General features: G+C 29.2%; 1 protein-coding gene and 1 long non-coding RNA gene across 2 annotated transcripts; both read right to left on the reverse strand.

The window, feature by feature from the left end:
- Positions 1-9884: 9884 nt before the first annotated feature.
- LOC149880474 (uncharacterized) lies at positions 9885-12680 on the reverse strand. The gene is made up of 3 exons (XR_016446207.1): positions 11707-12680; positions 10902-11529; positions 9885-10758 (listed from the first exon to the last, which is right to left on the reverse strand). It is a non-coding gene; the product is annotated as an uncharacterized LOC149880474 (long non-coding RNA).
- Positions 12681-13559: 879 nt separating this feature from the next.
- LOC149880475 (fucolectin-6-like) lies at positions 13560-14962 on the reverse strand. The gene is made up of 3 exons (XM_090070210.1): positions 14671-14962; positions 14255-14351; positions 13560-14141 (listed from the first exon to the last, which is right to left on the reverse strand). Exons 1-3 carry the CDS (start codon positions 14953-14955, stop codon positions 13714-13716), a joined length of 810 nt encoding a protein of 269 aa, XP_089926336.1. The 5' UTR covers positions 14956-14962; the 3' UTR covers positions 13560-13713.
- Positions 14963-20045: the final 5083 nt, after the last annotated feature.

Here is a 20045-nt window from a genome sequence, read left to right on the forward strand (position 1 = left end):
AGCGACTACAAAGCAACTTTGACATATACTATCTTCATAATGGCTTGGGCAAACTTCCTAAAATTTGGTACCCCAATAGATTTTTACAAAAAGTTTCCCTCAAGATTCGATTGTCTTAGGAAATGCCTCGTTTATCCAATTTTGTTCAAAATTATTGACTTGTAAATTCATGATTTTTGGAGGTAAAATGTAGGCTGTGGCCCAAAATCCCGAATAAAAAGTTTAATTGTATATCATTATCTTATCTTAGGTCTAATTAAAAAAATTAGATTCATTAATTGTCTCTCTAATACTTGATCAAAATTTGCGTTTAAAAATTATGTCTTTACAGAAAAATTTAAATTTTGTAACGAAAGCAAATGAAATGTTTTTTAAAACATTTATTTGAATAAAACATCAAATAGTGTTATTTATTGACAAGTTTAGGACGTTTATAGTCATAGGCCCAAAGAGGGCCAGGGGGTCTCTGACCAATTTTGCTTCCCCCCCCCCCCCACCTCCCTTGATTTTTTTTTTTTTTAATGCATTAAAAGATATAATAATAAATAATTATTAAAATTCAATTTAAAAACATAATTTTTTTTTGGTTTAAGTTTGAGAAATAATTTTTTTTCATTATTTACCTCTTATTTCAAAGAAAGCACTCAAAACTAAGATCTTTTCACGAATTTAAAAATCATAAATTTTTTAACCAAAAATATTGAAATGTTTTTTAAAACATTTTAATAATCAATATCTTTTTGATACTATTTAGAAGATTAATACTAATATAGTCATTGACGTAATAAGGTGGACAGTGGGATTTATTTAAACCCTTCTCAGCCTTCCATCCAAGGGTTTGAAAAAAAGAAAAAAAGAAAGACAAATTCTAAATGCAAAATAGGTAAATAAAGTTACAACAAAATTATTTTAAATGTATTTTTTTTTTTGTTGTAATCAACTGCCAAAAAAAATCAAGACCAAAAAAAATCTCTAAATCTAAACCAGATATGTGGTACGTATGACCTGATATTATTGTGGGTGTAGAAATTAGACATATAACTTCAGAATTGAGCACCCAACACTCATTTCATTTCTCATTGGCCAAAAGAAGTTTTTACCTGGTCCATGTTGATGCATAAATCTGGATTTTATATCAAGCTCACTTACATCTTCAGCAATCGCTACCCACCAAAATCTGTCATAAAAACATGCAATATAATCCATTTTTTTAACGTCTAATGAAATCTCTTTATTACGTTTGCTTTTTGGAATGATATCAAATATTTCAATACATCTATCAATACTTGTTTTTTTTATAAATTATAGTGTTTGAAGCAATTAGAATAAAATGATGATACGTCCTTGTGCTAGGAGCTGCTCTTCCATCTAAATATCTTTTTTCTAATTGCGCTCGTGTTTGGTCAATTTCATCTTTAGAAAATAATTTAAATCAAACTCTATTTATCTTGGCTTTACAAAAGCAGCACATTAAACTAACATCTAAAATCTTCCCAGTAGTTATTTGTTTTAGACTTTCTTAGCATACCACTCTTTTAACGGTCCCACCAATACCATCACAGAGGGGTTTACCATGATTGGTAGCAAAAAATATCCTTTCAGCGTTTAAATCAAAGTCTTTACTGTGATGACAAAGATTGATGAAGTTTTTAAAACTTCTTAAATTGTGCTGCACAACCATCGGAAAAGTATTCCACACTTGATACATCAGGTAGATTTTCTTTGATATATCTAGTTATATCTTCCTGAATCTTGTAAATAAATCCTGTGTCATGATTAACATCTTCTGAAAGGTAACAAAAAGATTTGTGTTTGAGAACTTTTTTCTCTATAAAATCAAGTAAAATTGTAAAAAGTTAATTTTGGCTTTTACCCTGAAGGAGTTTTGGATGGCTAAAAACGAGTGATAAGAAAAAAAGCGTTAAAGTTTGCAATTTCTGAAAACGGAGAGTTATTATACAAGTATAAAAAGAAAGACGAGATAAGTTAATAAAAGCTTGAATTATCTAAGCAATAAGTATAGAAAATAAAGATCATAATCATTATTTATCCATTGAATGAGTAATGATTATAATAATTTTGATAATTGTTCCTGTATAACGAATAGGAACAATGCATCATAAATCATGACGAAAGAAGAAAAATATTGCTAGCTTGCCATGTTCATCCTTTTTCTAGTCATATGGGAAAAACAAGGACACTGTGCAGAATTAAAGAACGTTTTATGTGGCACGGAATGGTAAAAAATGTACATGAAATGGTAATTTAGATTTTATGTTATGCATCATAAAAAAAAATTGACGAAAAAAAGAAGTTTTTTCCTATTGATTACAGTAAGGCATTGATAAACCTTTTTAAATTGTGTTTCAGCTTACATCTTGTGATGTGTGCCAGAAGATAAATAGGCAATTAAACTGTGGAATACCAGAGATGTACTCAATAAAGGTTAAAGCTCCGTGGTATATGGTTGGTATAGATTTCATTGGCCCACTCAGTCCAACTAGTGAAGATGGTAGTAGATATATTTTAACTGTCAGTGACTATTTTTCAAAGTGAGTTGAAGTAATACCGCATACCGCAGAAGAAAAGCGCATAATTATTGCATAATTATGCAACAATTCGCGAGGTTAGAATTATTTTGTTCCATCTCCTATTTTAAAAGTTGGGAGAAAATGAGTTATCAATTTTAGTAAGTAATGATTGCTTTCAAAATACGCTCTAGTTTCGAAATTTTTTTCTAAATAATTTGTTTAAACATAAATTACGTAATGCATAAGTTATTATTTCTTTAAAAATTAAAGCTGAAATTTTAAATAATTTTTACTTTAAGAAAAAAATCAAAAACTTTCTCCCAACATTTAAACTTGGAGATAGAACAAAATAATTCTAACCTCGCGATTTGTTAAGGCCGAAAATGTTTTAAATAAATTTCTTTGAATTCTAAGTTAAAAGTTCGTTATTATCATTTTTCTAATTTAGTTTTTTTTTTCTTTTTTTTAAATTTATTCAAACTCGATAAGTTAATATGACTAGTTTAAGGAATTAAAAGTTAAATCCTTGTTTGCAACCGAATTTCTCCAAGCAAATTCATGCATATAACTCGCAAACAAGGCTTCACTTGTGCCACTTTTTCGATGAAGCTTTTTTTTTGCTCGCATCCACAGGTTTTTAATATTTTGAGTGTGAACATCAGGATTGTTAGGGTTCACGAAATTCTCCTGATGCACAATAACTTCGTGCGTATGTATATTGTCATTCAAACTATCGATTTTTGCAAATGATGGCCATCCATCTGATATGAAATGTGAGCCAGGTAATATCCATCTTTCAATAGCAGCTTGAAGTGTTTCAACTGTTCTATCAGCCACTTCAACAAGGAAGCATTTTCCGGAGTTACGCTTAAGTCCCCCGAATATTCAGTGACCTTGACGCAATCGGCCACGATGGTATTTCCTGCAATAGAACTTTGGTTCGTCTATTTCTACCACAATTCGTCAGCTTTTAACGTCTAAACCTAATTTCACATGGATTTTCCTCGAGCCACTGTTCACAAAGCTCTCTACAAAAGTTTGACCAATCAACTACAGTGTGTTTGAGATCTACTTCTGCTTCGCGTGCGATGTCTTTTTGTGGAAAATCAACAGCAAATTCGTACATTATCAGTATAATTTGATAGATGGAAGGGTGACTTCTAGCGAAAAAACTATCAGTTCTGATGTTAAGTTTTTCCGTCAACTACTCCTTTTCGATTTATAATTCCACATTTATAATTTCAATTTATAATTCCACAAAAAGACAAGACTTTAACTTTGACAAGAAGTGCATAAAAATGAATTAGGTATTAGCCGATTACGAGCACACCAATTTACTACAGTATTTTCATCTGATAAAATACGAGCTAATGTGGTAAGATTGTATCTTGAAGTTAAAATGTCATTTGGTTGTACCAATTCATTATCTGGAACAATAAAGCGAGATGCTTGCGGTCTTGGCATTTTAAAGTTTTTAAAAAAACAATTTCTTTTCACTTCACAAATATTTTGAGTTGAAAACTTTTTAAGAAGTTTATAAGAAAATTTAAAATTTAGTGAAATTCTTAATTATGCAAACTCTTTTGTTTAAAAATATTCCAAAAACAAAAGAACTTTTTAATTACTTTTTATTACGCAATGAAAAAGTTGCGCTTTTTACTTTTTTAGTTTACGTTCATAAAATTAGGGATCGCCGGTTACAGTATACGGTATACTAACTTTACGGTATACTTTACGGTACACTTGGTATACTAAAAGTTAGTATACAGATTAGTATACCTGTTTACTTTCATTTGTGAAATATTTTTGGACTGGCTTGATAATTATATTTTCTTAATTAATTAAATTACTGGATCATGTCTATTATTTGACTTATCATGATTAAAGTGTTTTTTTTTTTCATTTCAATTTTTGTTTCTTAGATTTACTTGATAAAAACTTTAATTTGTTAAGTTGTTATATTTTTATACCAGGATATTTGTGCTGCTCTTCACCCTTTTAAGATTTAAGATTTCTCTAATCTGAAATAAATAGTAATAATAGTAATAAAAAAAAAAATAAATAAATAAGTAAAAAGTTTTGTTTACGTTATACTTTACAGAATACTTTACAGAATACTTTACAGAATACTTTACAGAATACTTTACAGAATACTTTACAGAATACTTTACGGTATACTATACGGTAGACTGTACGCTAAATTTTTAGTATACCGTATACTGGCGATCCTTACATAAAATACGACTCAACACCGCTTTGATACTATTAACATTCACTACAACTTTCAAGGATTCTTGACCACCATCTATCCCCACACGGACAGTAACTTTATCCTTCTCTAGTTCTAAAACAGTGCCAACATGATCAACAAGTGATTTTGGATCTTTTACATACATTCTTTTGTTCTTAATTAATTATTGAATAAACTTTTTGCGAATATTTTTTAATGATGTTGTAGAGAATTTTTTTCTGAATAAGATGATATCAAATTTTAATTTAAAAAAAAAAGGTTTTTTTGATAATTTGTTAAGTTTTCGAATGCGTGATGATATTTTTTTTCTTTTTTTGAAAAATGGACATAAAGCTCTCGGAAATTAAATTTGATATCAACAAACTTAATAAGTATACTGGTAGAACATTTAACGCTGGTCAAGAATCTTTTTTCAAAATTTAATTTGCTATTCAGGGAAAAAAAGTTGAGTAAAAAACGGAGAACTGTGGGGTTAAATTAAATACGCTAATTGATCACTTGTTAAATGAGGCTTTTATTAATTAAATCTCAAGTGACCAATCAATCTCTATAAATTTTATTGTATAAATTTTAAATCGATTATTATTAAATCTATTCTAATATAAAATATCCCTCGAAACAATTTACACTCAAAGAAAAGAGAAAAACCATACACCGAAAAGCAAGTTACGCTTGCTGTGGCCAAAGTACAAAGGGGTAAATTTCCATTTAAGCAAAACTGCTCAATCATTCAACAGTAGCAACTCTTAGCAACTCAACAAGTAGCAACTCTTCACAGGCGTTTCCACGGCATACGTGAAACAATTGGGAGTGGTTCAAACACGAGATTGTCGCATCATCTTGAATCAATTTTGGTAGATACGCTCATCAAATTATCCGATTGGGACTTAGGAAGAACTTGTAATGACATCATCACACTAGTTACCGACTTTTTGCAACACCAAGTTCAATCTCATTTTTTTTATAATGGTACACCAGGGAGAGATTAGTATAAGCTTTTCATAAAACTGGTGGAGTCATAGCTTTAATGACGAGCAGCAAATAAACCAAGCAACAACAGCGACTCCAACAACATTAACAGCTACAAACCAATTCAAGTGTAAAAAGTGCAGTAAAGTTTTAGGCGAAGCTTCAACAAGTCAAAGTATGGAAAGGTGCCAGTGTGAAAATTCAAAATGCAAAGTTTGGCTTGGTCTAACATGCACATCAAAGCGATATGTAAAAGGCGCTGAGTTTTATTGTACCAAAAAGTGCTGCACAAGTGACAACTCAGCTCAACCTCTAGTACCTCTCTACAACTCAACATCATCACAAAAATAAAGTTTTTTTCATTTGGTTGTTTTTTAAATTATTATAGGTTGTTTTTTAAATTGTTATTATAGGTTGCTTTTTGTTTTTTTAGTTAAGTGTTGTTTTAATTACACATAGATTTGTGTATTCCATTCTCCCCGAATGTGAGGGTCGAATGAAATAACTTTTTTTCTTCAATTAAATAAAGTTTTTTAAAAAACTAAAAACTTTTTTTACTTGATTTTTATATAACTAAATGCAGTTCAAATTTCTCTACAATTTAAAGAAAAAAAAAATTAAAAACTTTTTTTCCCTTAAAAAAGAATTAATTAAAAATTTTAACGATTTCATTTCACCCCCATTTTATTCGGAGTAAAGTGTTTTCAGCATCATTTTATGTCTCAGACAAATAAATTTTGTTTCAAATCTTATGACTTATGACTTATACACAAGTAAATTTTATGTCAGATCAGTCAAATTTTTCAATAATTCATTAAGTAGCGACTTTTACTTCTGAATTAAATTTATTCAGTTCTTTATTTTGTCAATTTTTCTAAGCATCAAAATGAATATCACATATCATTTATCTGCAGTTAGCAGCAAAAGTATGTGAGTAAGTTGGTGGAGGAAGTAAATATGATGCAACAGAAAGCGTTTTTAAATGTAAATATAAATGATAAGCGGGGGGATGTTTACTTTAAAGCAAATGTGTGGGGAGGGGGAGGGGGAGGGGGAGGGTAAAGAGGTTGGGGTTAGGGATTAACCTGAAGAATTTAGGAACTTTTTGGTTAACAAAGAGCAGGGGTTAACGGGGGAGGGGGGGGGGAATTTGCAGGTTGGCGGTTTACTTTTGATTTTACACTATTTCTTCGCTGATGACGCGCAACGACATGATGTAATGCGCAACGACATGACGTAATAGTGTTGACTCTTCTAATGTGTGTTACGATAAATCAAGATTTGATTTGGAAGAACAAAGCATAAAGCTGACATATTCCAACAAAATCTGATTTGACACGTTCTTTTTGCATTTGTACTGATTATCTCCCTCTTTTTTAAATTAGCTTAAGAGCAGCATGAAATGAATGAAGCAGTAGGAAGCAGTATAAAGCAGTATGAAGCAGTATGAAGCGTTATGAAGCAGTATGAAGCTGTATGAAGCAGTATGAAGCAGTATGAAGCTGTATGAAGCAGTATGAAGCAGTATGAAGCTGTATTAAGCAATATGAAGCAGTAGGAAGCAGTAAGAAGTTGTATGCAAACGCATTGATCATAAATCTTAATTGGAATAATGGTACTGATACTTTTAGCTACAGAGTCATTGTTGGTGTTGATGATGATCAAATGCTGTAGGAAGCATCCTCAAATAACAATATGGGAAGAATCTTGTTTTGATAAAACCAGCAACTATTACTTCTTTGTTCCCATTGGTTTGATTTAAAGGCCCAGGAAGCTCGTTTTTAAAAGCAAAAAAGGATTTGTCGGTATTTCTCTTTTCGGTGGTTGAGACTAATAGTTAAAATGATACAAATTTGGACTGGAGGCTAAGATGTTACATTTTTATAGAATGATATTTGAACTTCAAAGCATCATATTGACTCGTAAAATCAGAACATCAAAGCGACTCATAAAATGTTTAAATCAAACAAAATATCAAAAAATAACGAATAAAGTACTATTTCCCCGTATTTTAAAATAAATTGAATTTTAAAAGAAACCAAATTTTTTAAAGTTTATCATAATAGAACGGTTCTTAAGTTTAAAAAATTATTATTTTGCGTCGATAGGCCAACAAAGTGAATTCAAAAAGCTATGTTTTAAAAGTGTGTTCGAATTCTGAGTATTCAAGAAGTTCTAGAAGACTCCTATGAGAATCCCAAACTTCTGTAGAAAATCAATGCAATTTATATACACTTTTAGGCCAGGCCAGACTCTTTTGGTGTTTTATTTATCAATCTGGGAATGTTTGAAATTCTCGCTTATTTGAAAAATTATTCTTGTCCCGATTATAGTTGTTTTTCAAAGAAAATGTTTGAATTTTTTCAAACAGAGAATAGAGTATATAATGGAATATATATATATATATATATATATATGTTAAATCGAACCAAATTTTGTTTTTGTTTTGGTTGTATTGTAAACTGCAAGAGACTGTTTATATTATTTCTGGATTCTTGAAGTATTGTTTATATTATTTCTGGGTTCACGAGTATTTTCGTTGATAATTATGATTTTAAATATTTCATAAACATTATTTAGATTGCACAACAACCACGTTCTTCAATATCAAATTATATCATTTTAATATATGCGAAGGTTTGTAGAAATATAAATTTCATAAAGACTTCTCAGCTTTTACAGCTTCAAACTTGCTTCAAAGTGAATGATTTTTCAGGCGGCATCGTTTGATTTATAAGGTTTATGTTTTTTTCCATCGGCTCTTTTTTAATGTCGGACCTTTCTTCATGGATTCTGAATAAAAATTGTTTCAGAAAAAATACCATGGTTTAATTTTCTCTGAACTGCTGTACAGATAATAACAAGAGAGTCTTTAAAACGATGTGCTTCCTCATCGTCCTCAAAACATTTTTACACTTTTTTGGGAAAGATCTTGTTCTACAGCGGATTAGAAATATGCTTGTTGCGTAGAAGAACGAAATAGCGAATAATACATACTCAACTAAAGCGTTTTTTTTTTAAAAAGTATTTCAGTAAGTTATATTGTCCTCCAAAACATAAGCAACCAACGAAATAATTCTATTTTTTAGACTGGTGGTTGCTCCAAAACGATGGCTTTTAACATTGTTTAACATTGTAAATTAGCCTAATTAATATATTTTTATAATCTGTCAAAGGTTGTCAAGGTAATCTATCAAGGTTGTCATGGCAATCTATCAAAAGATTGATGTTGCAAACGTAGCTGATGCAAAAGTAGCTGGTGCGCCATCGATGACTTCAAATCTTATAAAACCATTTTTAAGTCTGTGTTCACCAAACGAACGCAGTGTAATTTACTGTATGCTATCATCAAAGAAAGCTCAGAATTATTCATATTCTTGATACTTGAAATTCTTGCTTATTGAAATATACGCAGACTCTTACTTAGCATACACATATATATTTATATATATACATGTGTATTTGTGTGTGTGTGTACACACTCACACACACACAAAAAGCTTTCAGCTCAATAAGATAACTTTAACATATTTACGACAAAATAATTACGACAAAAAATCGGTAAAAATATTTTATTCGGTATTGTAGTCAGTTTAAATCTTGGTATATATACCGGAACTCTTGTCAATCCGAGGACACTTTTTTTCCGCTATCATTTCGGAATGATAACGATACAGAAATGAAACTATACGCAGACCCTTAATGCAAAGTTCTGCATATTTATTTCACGTGTATGCTAAAGCAAAGATAACCAGCATGAATGCATGCGACAAAAATCTATCTAATATCAAACTATGTCACCAAGTGTGTTTTGTTAAAAGTAAATTAAGAAGTAACTTAAAAGAATTCAATTTTGTATAAAACTAAAATTTATGTTAAAGTTATCTTACTGAGCTGAAAGCTTTTCTATTTCTGTATTCACCAATAAGATTCTTTATTATCATTTTTTGATTGTATGTAATAATGTTGTTAATAACACAGGGCTGCGTTTGAAAAGATTTTTTTTATTCCTGGGGGTTTCTTAGATAATTCCTAATGAAATTGGCCTCCTAAACCCGAATATGACATTCATTTTGCTCAATCAGGTCAGGTTATTGAAATACAGCACACCTATTTTTTTGAGAAAAACATAATTTTCAAGAAATCTCTCATTTTCATCCCAGTAATGTAATACAATGCAATAATTATTTGTGAACTGAAAAAAGGCTCAATTTAACTCCTTCATTAACTTTAAACTTAAAAACAACTTGTGAAGTAATCGAATACTGTAAAGAAAAAGTCTATTTCCCAAGAGAAGAAGTCCTTGATGCATTCCGTTTGTGAAGAGTTATTGGTTCGTCACGTTTAAGACACCAACAATAGCCAGCTAACATGTTTATTTCCTAATGTCCTTGATATCTGGTCTCCGTCGTTTTTATATCCTGGTGGAATTTTCACCCTGTTCCTCATTGTAATCTCCACAGTTTTCAGGAAAAATATGATTGGAGAAAATGCATTTTTATTGACATGCTAGCTCCCAGTTTTCGAAGCTTTTCATAAGCTCATTGGCATGTGAAACATATTCAGAGCTTCTTTTATTTCCTAGAAATCCTTCAATTACTGTGCTGAATGTTCGCCATGCATCTCGTTCAATGCCTACCATTTTGATACCAAAATCTTTGTTCTTTAACAGAATTCTAATTGGGTCCATCAAATATACCTGCATGTAGCTTGGCATCACTGATCTGTGGGAACTTTTGTGATAGATACTTAAAAGCTTGGGCTTCTTTATTCAGTGCTTTTACAAAATTTTTCATCAGACTAAGTTTGATATGGAGAGAAGGAAGTAAACATTTTCTGGAGGGACTAGTGGTTCAGCTATCACATTGTAGCTGCCAATTGTAAATGTCCCCCTGAGATGGCCAGTTTTCTTCTTATAGTAAAGACTGTCTGCCCTACTATCCGATAGGCTTAAGAAGTAAGTGTATTTTGTGTACCCCTTTGCATCCCAAGAAGAAAGCACACAACCTAAAAAGAAAAGATTTATTAATAAAAAATTGGAATCTTAGCTAAAGTATATTTCAATTTCTTTCTAAAAAATTACCCACAGGTGCTAAAGTATTATCAGAGGAAAGCTTTACGTTGACAAGAAAACTAAATAAGTATTTAACCTTAAGATCACCACATATTGTGGCCAATTGTGGTTGGAATACTTGATTGCATCAATCAATATTTTCATATTCGTGTTGCTTTCTGTCAACTGAACTGAATATCCAATGGTACAGATACCATTTTATTGCCATTGTGTAGAAGTACTGCCCTTAGGCTTCTGCTAAAGGAATCAATAAAGAGCCTCCATTCTCTTGGTTGGTAATGAACACCAAGTGTCTCTATTAAGCCTTTTACATCATTACAATATGCCAACAAGCTAGAAGAATTAACTTCAAAGAACCTTCGAAACTTTTCTTCTATGTTTCCAAGAGAAGGTAGTTTATTTGAAGAGGAGATTGCTTTCAGTAAAATGGGAACCAAGAAGTTGTGCATTCTCTTTAGAAAGACCAAGATCTCTGGTCAAGTCATTTAATTGACTTTGAATGAGTGGTCTTGGCAAAGTCATGCTAGACTTTGGCTCATGTCATAGATATGTCAGTGTCTTCCATTTCCACACCTTCCATATCCTTTTCTAGTTTGCCTTTCTCAGGTGGAGAAGGAACTGGAACTGCTGGACCATGTGACACTAGCTTAATGGCAGAAGTAATAACAGGATAGACCACCATGTGTTTATTTTTCTTACTGACACTTGAAAAAATTCAAATATTTATTTTCAGATTTTTATCCACTTTTCTAAACAATTTAAAGAACTTTATTGTTGAATTTCAACACAATTTTTATAAACAATTCAAACTTCATTAGACTATAAAAAAAATAAATCTGTTTGGATCAGTTAAATACTGTTCTTTTAAGAAATGATCTTACCTTGAAGGTTGATCATACAAAAATAGCAGTCTGTAGTATTGTCCTTGCCTTCTCTCCATACCATCAGTACACTAAATGACATACAGTTTGCTGTGCCCTCATTCCAGTGGCTTAAGGCTACGACAAAGGCTTTGCAGCATATACATGGGGCAAAGCTTTTGTCTTTATTGCCATGCCTTATTCCGAAATATGTACTGTAAGGGACTTTACTAAGGTAGTTATGGTAGATTGCTGATCACTAAAAGTTACTTTTCCACACACATAGCAGAATCTATCTGGACTATTTTTACATTTTCTATTCATTTTTATGAAACAAATTTTATTTATCTCATATATTAGCCTGAAAAAAATTGACAATGATAAATGAAGCTTTACAAATATACTTTAGATACTGTTTATAGATATATTAATACACAGCTGTCAACTGGGAATTGCAATAAAATGGACACTGAGCTGTTATTTACGGTATAGAGCCCTAAGTCTGTATCTTAAAAACTAGACCTGATTGACAAAAATGAATCCTAGATTCGGATTTAGAAGGCAATTTTCATTGAGAATCACCTAAGAGAACCCTAGGAACATTTTTGACGCAGACCAGTGTAATAACTAAGATATTTATTCGATTTTTTAAATTTATTTTTGAAAGAACCTTAAGTTTCAATTATAACCGTTATATTTAGGAAATATAAGCCATTATAAGGAGATATAAGTGATTTTTAGGAAATATAAGTGATATTTAGAGCTGGATGATGATTTCCTAAAGGAAATGTAACTTACATATTTTCTAGATAAACTTGCTATTGCAAAATTTCAATATTTATGTAAAACTGAGCATAGCATTAATATTTATACAAACATCAAAATTTATTCAAAACACTAAGATTTTTACATAACTACACTACGTACTTGTTGTTCTTAGAAAAAGCAATAAATTGATATTGTACCGAAAACTGCTTGAATGTAAACAATTCCATAAATAGTTGCGCTATTTATGGCGTTATTTACATTCCTGTTTTATCTAAGAAATGAAAATAGGACTTAAGGCGCTATTAGAAGAACTTTTTCTTAAGTTTCAAAGAAGAATAAAGAACATTTTGAACGTTTTAAAATAAAACTTTTAAAGGTTTACTTAGATTTGTTCATTAAAAAAAAAACAATCCTACAAAGTCTTTCTTAAACTCGAAAACATTGCGAGGAGGGAGAAAAAAATTTAATCTTATTCATCTAAATAAATGAGAAGAGGTTCTTCTACGGTTGCATTTATATCTGCTTTAATGTAAAACCAAAGTTTTAATCCGAAGTTACTCGCATATTAACAATAGTTACAGTAAAAATCATAACAGTAATAATAGTAAAAACAATAATGGTAATAATACTAATAATAACAACAACAATAATAATAATAATAATAATAATAATAATAATAATAATAATAATAATAATAATAATAATAATAATAATAATAATAATAATAATAATAATAATAATAATAATAATAATGATAATAATAATAATAATAATAATAATAATAATAATAATAATAATAATAATAATAATAATAATAATGATAATAATAATAATAATAATAATAATAATAATAATAATAATAATAATAATAATAATAATGATAACAATAATAATAATAACAATAATAATAATAACAATAATAATAATAAAAATAATAATAAAAATAATAATAATAAAAATAATAATAATAAAAATAATAATAAAAATAATAATAATAATAATAATAATAATAATAATAGTAATAATATTAATAATAATAATAATAATAATAATAATAATAATAATAATAATTATTATAATAATAATAATAATAGTGATATAAACAATAATGATAATAATAGTGATAACAATAATAACAATAATAATACCCATCACCTATGACTAATTTTTTTAAAAAGAACACTAAACATTGTTGTTAGCTATAACCCTTTACATTATTCTGTAATATGTCGGTTATTGTTAATAAATATATCCGTATTATTAATAAATATATCCGTTCACAATGACTTCACATAAACTTAAAGGTTGAAGGTTTGTGTTGCATATTTTAAGAAAACGAGCTACAGGTTGTGGGCTTGCACATTCAATATCTCTTTTGAACGTGTTTGTCATGTTTCCCATGAACGCACAAAACTGCCAATTATTACCTTTGCTAATAGTTATGGAAGCGTTACTTAATCTTTCACTACAACAGTCGATTCTGTTGTAAATTACAATCGATACAATCACAACCTGTTGCTGAAAATCTACCTGCCAACATGAATGAATATCATTGTTAGCTGTGTGGCTGCAATGGTTTGAGAGATGTATACCATTACCTGTGTTACCATCAACTGCACACGAAGCATTTCCAATATTGGTGTTTGATGTCTGATTGGCTGGCTTATACAATGCTACGTTTGTCACACCTATTCAAAACAAAGACTTTTTAAATAAAAACTTAAATTTCACCCATGCAAAATAGAAACAGAAATACTGATACAAAAAGTGCACTGCTTCAGACATCTTATGTATTCCTTACTTTTTTCACAAAAATCTCCGCCATATAACTTGCCACAATCGCACTTAAACTCCACGTCGCTTATGTAAATGCATGAACCATTTTTACAACTACATGGCTTGAATTAATACAAGAGATGCGATATGAGAGAGGGATAAGTTACAATATTTTTTACAAATCAACATTTGTTTTTATCGTTATTTTCAGATTAACATATTAAATTATAAAAGTAAATTAAAGTTCTTAAAATCAAGTTAATTATGTTTCATTATGATAAATTGAACATTTTTTTAAGCGTGTGTAAAATATGCAGGAAGCGTAAATGGTTTTAAGTTTTTACTAAAATTTCTAAAACCAACAATAATTATATAATTATGATAAATATATCATAGTTGTATGATACATAATTATAATAAATAACCATACGATGTTCTCACCAAGAGAGGAGCAAAAGTCAAGTAACTTTGAGTGAGAGAGTTGACGGCTGACGTAAAACACAGACAACGTCCACTTTCTGGATCATATTGCACATATTTCTGAAAACATCTGAGAGAGCAACTTATTAAGGAAGGGGTGATAAACTCACTTTCAGCTTCGCTAGCATCTTGGTTGGGATTACTTCTCCGATAAAACAAGCTTTGAGAGCAGGTAAGCAATAACAACAAAAAGATCAAAGTTTGCATCCTTCTTGCACACTTTGCATGCAGTAAATGTTTTAGCATACAAAGTTAGCATATATCAGAATATAAACGTCAGAATGTAAATTAATAATTTATTCACGTGGCACCGAAATCTAGCGTGGAGCTAATTGCTGCCAATCAATCAATACTGATACGTTTATATTTATCGACTAAATATCACATATTGTTCATTATTTTATGATTTCATAATAGAAACTCAAAATAATTGCAAACATTTTGTATAACAACCATTTTCTTTGGAATCGCACATTCTTTATATTTTATAATTCCTCCTTTTGCGAAAATAAGTTACAAATTACTTTTCTAATTCACGTTCATATTAAGAACTTTTAATTTAATTCAGCTGTCTAAAAAATATTTATAACTAATTCGTTATTTCGACTCTCATTAGTGGCAATGTTAAAAGGTCACGTGGCAATGACATTTATCTACGTTTTGACGATTGCTTGTCTATTTAATATTTTATTTAAAAGGGTTAATTGTGAAAAAGCCAAATGTCAAAAAAGTGAACCATTTTGGAGACATCTTGTTTGGAATTACTTCTCCGATAATACAAGCATTAAGAGCAGGTAAGTAAATATAACAAAAAGATCAAAGTTTTCACCATTGTTGCATACCTTACCGGAATGTCTACATGCGATAACATTTTTATACTTTCGGAGCACAAGTAAACGATTTGTTCACGTGACATGAAAATGCAGTACTGAGTGCCACATGCATTTATATTTATGGAAAAATGTTTTTAAATCTTTGTTTCGATAACTCCGTAAAAGAAGCTCACAAAAATTACAATTCTTTTACGAAATAAAAAAGATTCGAATAAAAGGTTCGAACAAAAGGTTCGAATTTAACTACTTTGATAGAGATCTAAAGATTTAGGAGACTGTGTTGCTCTTTTGTGTGATTTGTTTTTCATTTTCTTCCTTTTATTTTTTATTTTGACAAATTGATTTGATTGCAAATTGAACAGAGGTACTCTGTCCCCAGTCCTTAATTCCCACTGAGGACTGGGAACTGCGTACCTCCTTTTCAAGTTACAATCAAATCAATTAGTCAAAGCTGGGTTTTGAAATTATAATATTACGCGGGTTTTTCACGCTATAAATCGATAGAGAAAGTGACAAACTCGATAATGAAATAAAAACATAAACAATAAAATAAACGGAAAAGTAAGTTATAAAGTAAATTGTTAGTTAACTGAACAAATAGTTAAATAAATAGCTAGATAAATAATCTAATAGAAAATAAAATAGTTAAACATAATACGGTTGTTTTTTTTAGACATAATACGGTTGTTTTTTTTGTTTTTTTTATTGTATTATTATTATCTTTTTAAATACTTTTTATATTACATTTACTATATTGTTTACTAATGTTTATTTAATCATATTATATTTCTAATGTTTCTTTAAAGTTTAATTTTTATTTAGTTTATAATTAACTGAGCTCGAAATCAATTATTGTATTTTGTAAGGTTACCGTGGTGTGACCTAATAAAGCCAAATGCTTTAAGAAAGTCCTAATTAAAGAAATGACAAACTTCGTATATATAAAATAAAGTTTTTGGGAATTTTATTTTATATATACGAAATTTTGGGGGAAAATAACTTAATAATTTTAACTAGATATCTAGTTGGTTAAAATAACTAAATTTTTTCTCTAAATGTTAATTTTATATATACGAAATTTATCATTTCTTAAATTAGAACTTTTTTAAAGCATTTGTTCGGTCACACTACGGTAGTAAAAATTTATTTCAAATATGTTTTTTGAATTATATCTGTATTTGACTACATTAAAAGCAAACTTTTAAATAAAATTAACTTTTAAGGTTCTGGTTATGAGATTTGGGATTTGGGAGTTTCTTTAATATTATCTTGTAATTGGTCAATTAAGTTAATTGTCATCATCTTTGAATTCTTTGAACATGGGAGATAGGGTCACACTTTTGTGAATAGAGATGAATTTCATTATTGTCAAACAAAACATTTCAAACTTGATCAGCGCTTCATAACCTGTAACTTTTTCTTTTCTTAAGTCAAATGAACAGTTTTTTTTGCGTTTTTTTTTATTTTAAACTTTAGCTGCTGCAACGGCTGTTTGTGGACAAACGAAAACAAGAATTTTAAAAGTGAAAAAAAAAAATTTTTTTTCGGAAGGGCTTGTGATCTTGCAGGGATTTGTTGAAACATATATTTTATACTTGATTTGTGGTTTTTATTTTTTTATTTTTTTTTTATTTAGTTCTTAAAAGTTTGAGTATTTTTAAATATGTTGTGGTACCTTCGAAATCGACGCAGGTGCAGAAGAGTTTTTCTAACAACACTTTTTTTTAAAAAAGAACTAGTGAAATACTCTTCTTAAGGTGAAGCATTCATTTTCGCTTTTTTTATATTATAAAAGAATAAATAAAAGGACCCTGCTAATAAAATATTTAAGCGACAATCGTATGTGATTGGTAGAATCAATGAAGATCTTAACATCTAAATGCTCCCATCATACAGTAAAGAAGGAAAAAGACTCGATTGTGTTAATAATGATCTCGATTTAAAAATATTTTGAAAACTAAATAAAAGCAATAAAAAAAAAAAAACATGTTTGTTCAAGAATGTTCTAGATTTTTACTCAAATATGATTTTAGAAAGACATTTTTTCATATATAAATTACTCCACTTTGCATCAGGTATAATTTATCAATGCAAAGAGCTTTGCTTGACAAGATGCTGCAATAAGATGTCCGTTAACGTTAGAATAGTATAACCATTTTGTCGGAGGAAAATGAACTTGCATTAGGTGTTTTGAACTGCGATCTCATAAGGCGCTGGTAATGTTCCAGCGTCTTAAAAGTTCGGTTTAGAAAATTCTAAAAAATGTTGTGAAGATAAAAAAAAAATGACAAACGTCAAATTTCATTAGATCAGCAAGCTGAAAAAAAGTTTTTCAAGTTCTGCAACTGGAACTTTATTCAACGATCATTTTATTCAGCTTCTCTTTCATTCATATTGTATTTTAGTAGATTACTGTCACCAACTGGGCATTAAAGCGTAACAGCGCTGCTTTGCGAGTTTGTTTCACAACGCGGTTAATAAGTAACAAAAAACTTTTTCGTAACTTTTTAACACGAAAAGATTATACGATCGGCAGGAAATATTTCAGAAATACCCATTTTGAGTAATTCATTGAAATTATGGAATTTTAATTAGCACGCCGGATGTTATTTTATCGATTTGTCATCTAATCTAACGACTCCCCCCGCAGCAAGTGGTATTAATTTATTTACTCGATTTTGTCGATTTAAGAGATAAACAAAAATTTTTAACATTAAAAGAAAGTTTAAAAAAAAAAAAAGAACCTAAAAAAAAGACCAATCAACGAACACCTTTCTTATAAACAAATATTTAATATAGGAAGCCCAAAAGCCATAATATAATCAATAAAATATTATAACTGTAAAATGTAAACTCAACGAAATTCCAAATTAAAAGTGGAGTATATAAAATGAGTTTATTATAAAAACCAAAAAAGTTTGTCTGTAATCATTGAAATTTTAAAAATTTCACTTCAAATTTGACTTAGAAAATTTGCTTTGACTTATAAATCCATTAAAGGATATTGAGGAAAAAAACTTAAAGGATATCGAGGTAAAATATTGAGAAAAAAATTTTTTAAGGATATCGAGGTAAAATATTGAGAAAAAAATTTTTTAAGGATATCGAGGTAAAATATTGAGAAAAAAAAATTTAAAGGGTATCGAGGTAAAATATTGAGAAAAAAAATTTTGGATAAATTATCATTGATTAAATTATCAAAACTAAGTTTCAAAGTTTAGTTTCAAAGCATATACATATACCTGATGTACTAATTAGCATATACCTGATGTACTAATTAATATACTTTAATTTGCTTCAACTTAAAATGCTTTAAAGGATATCGAGGTAAAATATAGCGACAAATAATTTAGTATAAATTATCATTGATTTAAATTATCAAAGTTTAGGTATATTCTCTGGAGGAAAATCTGTCAGTTGTATTTTCCTCCACAGGTAATTGTAATGATCAATGACATACAGCTGACGTAATGAAGAATAGATTGCTCATACATTAAGTAGTATATAGCTCACATGCTAATTGATATATAGCTCACGCATTCATGATATATAGTTCACGTATTTTAAAATGTATAGCTCACTTATTATCCAATATATAGTTCATATATTAATTAGCATATACCTCATGTACTAATTAATATGTAGTTAACGTATTAAGATTGAAAAACCTGATAATTTTAATGCTGAAATAAATTTTGATTCCTCAATAAGCAGATTCTTATACAAAAATAATTTGTCCAGATGTCCAAATAATAGCATACCCTTAAAAACATGGTGAAAACAGCATACCCTTAAAAACATGGTGATTGGTTAAGGAGCTCTTTAGGTTCTTTCTTTTTTTTTTTAAATATTTTTCTTTTGTTTCTGTTACTTTACGAAGCTTTTTCTTTTTTTTGTTAGACATGCGTGGATTGTCATGCTGATTTAAGAATTTATTTATGAGAAATGAGGAGGTCTACATCTATCTAAACTTTAATTAGCATAAGCTGATTTCATCGATGCAGTAGAATTCATCAATGGTTTTTTTATTCTTTTGGGAGTGGGCGAATTTTATTCTTTATTTTCAACTGCTACAGCTTCGACAAATGTCGTCTTAAAATTCTTTAGCAACAATTAAATATACTTTTGTTTGTTTGTAATATTACTTCCATTAGAGAAATAGATTTTAATAAAAAGAGCAGGTTCAAAATGTATCGCTACAAACAAATGTGATAATATTGAACCTTTTTTTTTTAATTTAAAGACAACAAAGAAATAAAAGATAAACTTGTTAATCTTAAGTGGGTTTGTTTTTATTTAACACGTTAAAATATAGACTACTCAGGTAAAAATTGTTTAAAAAACACAAATTCATATACTATTAATTGGATTTCCGTCAAAAATTGTCCCCTCTACTGTCTTTTGTCCGTTTTTAAGCGTGCATATTTATGAATTGGAATTTAAACAGTTCGAATACATAAATTAATCTGCAAGTAACAAAAAAAAAAAACAATAAAAAACGGC

The sequence above is a fragment of the Hydra viridissima genome, unplaced genomic scaffold (genome assembly GCF_058129835.1).
Source record: "Hydra viridissima isolate aposymbiotic clone 2 unplaced genomic scaffold, HvirCarnegie_v1 scaffold_13, whole genome shotgun sequence".
NCBI classification, from domain to species: domain Eukaryota; kingdom Metazoa; phylum Cnidaria; class Hydrozoa; order Anthoathecata; family Hydridae; genus Hydra; species Hydra viridissima.